Here is a 2,039-nt window from a genome sequence, read left to right on the forward strand (position 1 = left end):
TGCTTTGCGTGGGGGGGGCCAGCCATTACTCCTGGCCCCACCCACACCTTGTCAGCTGCCCTAGTGAGAGCTGCTGGCTCCTGGTGGGTCCCTGCGCTCCCCTGGGGTTTCCCGGCTCAGGAAACCCCCCTGTACACTGTGATCTGCCGCTCTGCTGTGGGACATGCCTGCACCAGAGCTGATTGCCTCTGCAAGTGATGGTTGGTGGCAGTTACACCGCTTTTAAATTCGCTGCCGTTACTCTTGGCCCCGGCCACACCTCATCAGCCACCCTCGTGAGAGTCCTCTGGGGAGGTAGAAGCAAACTTGAGTTTATGCTGATTCTTTAATTCTGAAATCTGAAAAGTATTGGGCTTGAAACTAGCCTGCTGAGTCAGTGCTGCGCATATATCATGCTCACACTAAGTTCAAAAAGCTTCCTCCTTTCCAAGAGTAAATAGGATATTAGAGAAGGTAAAAATTTTAAGCAGAGAGTCTTTCCAGATCTGTCTGTGGTATGCAGCTGCTCACTGCCTTTTTTTTTTTTCTTTTTTTATTTCTCCTTAGGTTTGCCATCCCTTCCCTCCTTGCCGCCTCTGAATCTAATGGGAATAACGCCTCTATCAATGCCACCCAAATGTGTTCCTCTGCTTCCTTTGGTCACAGAGGCATCTACAGTGCCTACAGATTTGCTTCCCTCCATTACTCAAGCCGGAAGCTTTGCCGTCGACCCTGGCACTACTGTAAATGTAGAACAGACCTCTACGCTCACCTTGGATAGTGCTACCCCAACTTCTAAGGCAACTATTGTTGACAGATCAAGTGAATCCTCTACAGTTAATGAGAAAACATCTGGAGTCACAGATACACAAGCTTCTGAATCGTAACTCCAGATCACTCAGTTGGATTGGCTTGGTATTTATTTAGCCATGGGATACATATTTGAAGAGCAAGCTGTCATTAATTTCGTACTAGTTTGTACTTAATCTTTAGGAGTCCTGTAAATAATATGGAGGTATAATAAAATTAAAAGGGGGTTTATAAAGTGTGTGTGTGGTGGGAGGGGAGAAAGAGTACTTGTATGTAACCAAAAAAAAAAAAAAGTCAAGGTGGTAAATAGAATTCCACTGCCAAACTTGGAGGTATATGTTTTTAATATAGGCTTGACAGCCTTAGCCTGCTAGGCCTGTCCTTGCTTATAATTAGCAATTTTTGCTTCTGATAGAAATGAAGCGGTTCTTGCGTGTGACATTTACATACCATAGTTCTTGTTCTTTGCAAGTATCTTGTTACTACAGTGGGGATAAGAATGTTTAGTCTGAGTTGTAAATTTTAACACTGCAAAACTTCCACCTAAAGATATTTCTATTAAAGTTGCTGAGTGACCTGTTAACTGACACCTCGTTATTCAGCTTGTACACAAATCTTTATTTTTAAGCTCTTGAGAGATGCCTAAGCCATGTTTTGTGACTGCTGCTGCGTTGTTTCATACGCCCACTGTAAAATGGCATTTGGAAGGGAATACAGGAAATGTTAAATGTAGCACACAATTTGGCACTTCATGACTACTGTAAGACAAATTAATGGATTAAGCATACATACAGCAATAAATTCCTGGAATTTTATCCTTTGTGTGACAAAATAGCACATTTATTTGTTTAACGCTTAAATTCTCATTTAACTGTTTTTAGCTCAGCTCTCTCTAGCACAGATCCATGAAAGGGCTCCCCTCCAGAGAAATGGATCCAAGAGGGAATGCCAGACTTCTTAATGGCAGGCAGGATCGGCGCTAGCGGTTAGATCCGTTGCAGCAATGAGTCATGAAATCTGCCCGCATATGATTCATACTTGGCTTTTTAAATTGATGTTCAGGATGAAAATTGTAGATTAACTGTAGATTGTACACTTGTATAAACTGGTGTGTGCACTGTACTCCAGGTGATAGCCTTTGCTCCTGGTATCAGGTACAGTTGATGTGGAAAACTTCTGTACTACTCCAGTCCTTCTATACTACTGGGATTTCATTTATACGTGTTTGCTACAAGCATATGCAAACTTTA

General features: G+C 42.5%; 1 protein-coding gene across 1 annotated transcript in view; it reads left to right on the forward strand.

Annotated features, from left to right (window-relative positions):
* GORASP2 (golgi reassembly stacking protein 2, 55kDa) overlaps nucleotides 1–1,604 on the forward strand; it is a 12,264-nt gene extending 10,660 nt beyond the window's left edge. The window contains exon 9 of the mRNA XM_009325431.1: nucleotides 547–1,604. Coding sequence (XP_009323706.1) covers nucleotides 547–866 — 320 coding nt within the window. The 3' untranslated portion in view covers nucleotides 867–1,604. The remainder of the gene's footprint in view (nucleotides 1–546) is intronic.
* The last annotated feature ends 435 nt before the right edge of the window (nucleotides 1,605–2,039 follow it).

Source organism: Pygoscelis adeliae, unplaced genomic scaffold (genome assembly GCF_000699105.1).
Source record: "Pygoscelis adeliae isolate BGI_AS28 unplaced genomic scaffold, ASM69910v1 Scaffold106, whole genome shotgun sequence".
Classification (NCBI taxonomy): Eukaryota; Metazoa; Chordata; class Aves; order Sphenisciformes; family Spheniscidae; genus Pygoscelis; species Pygoscelis adeliae.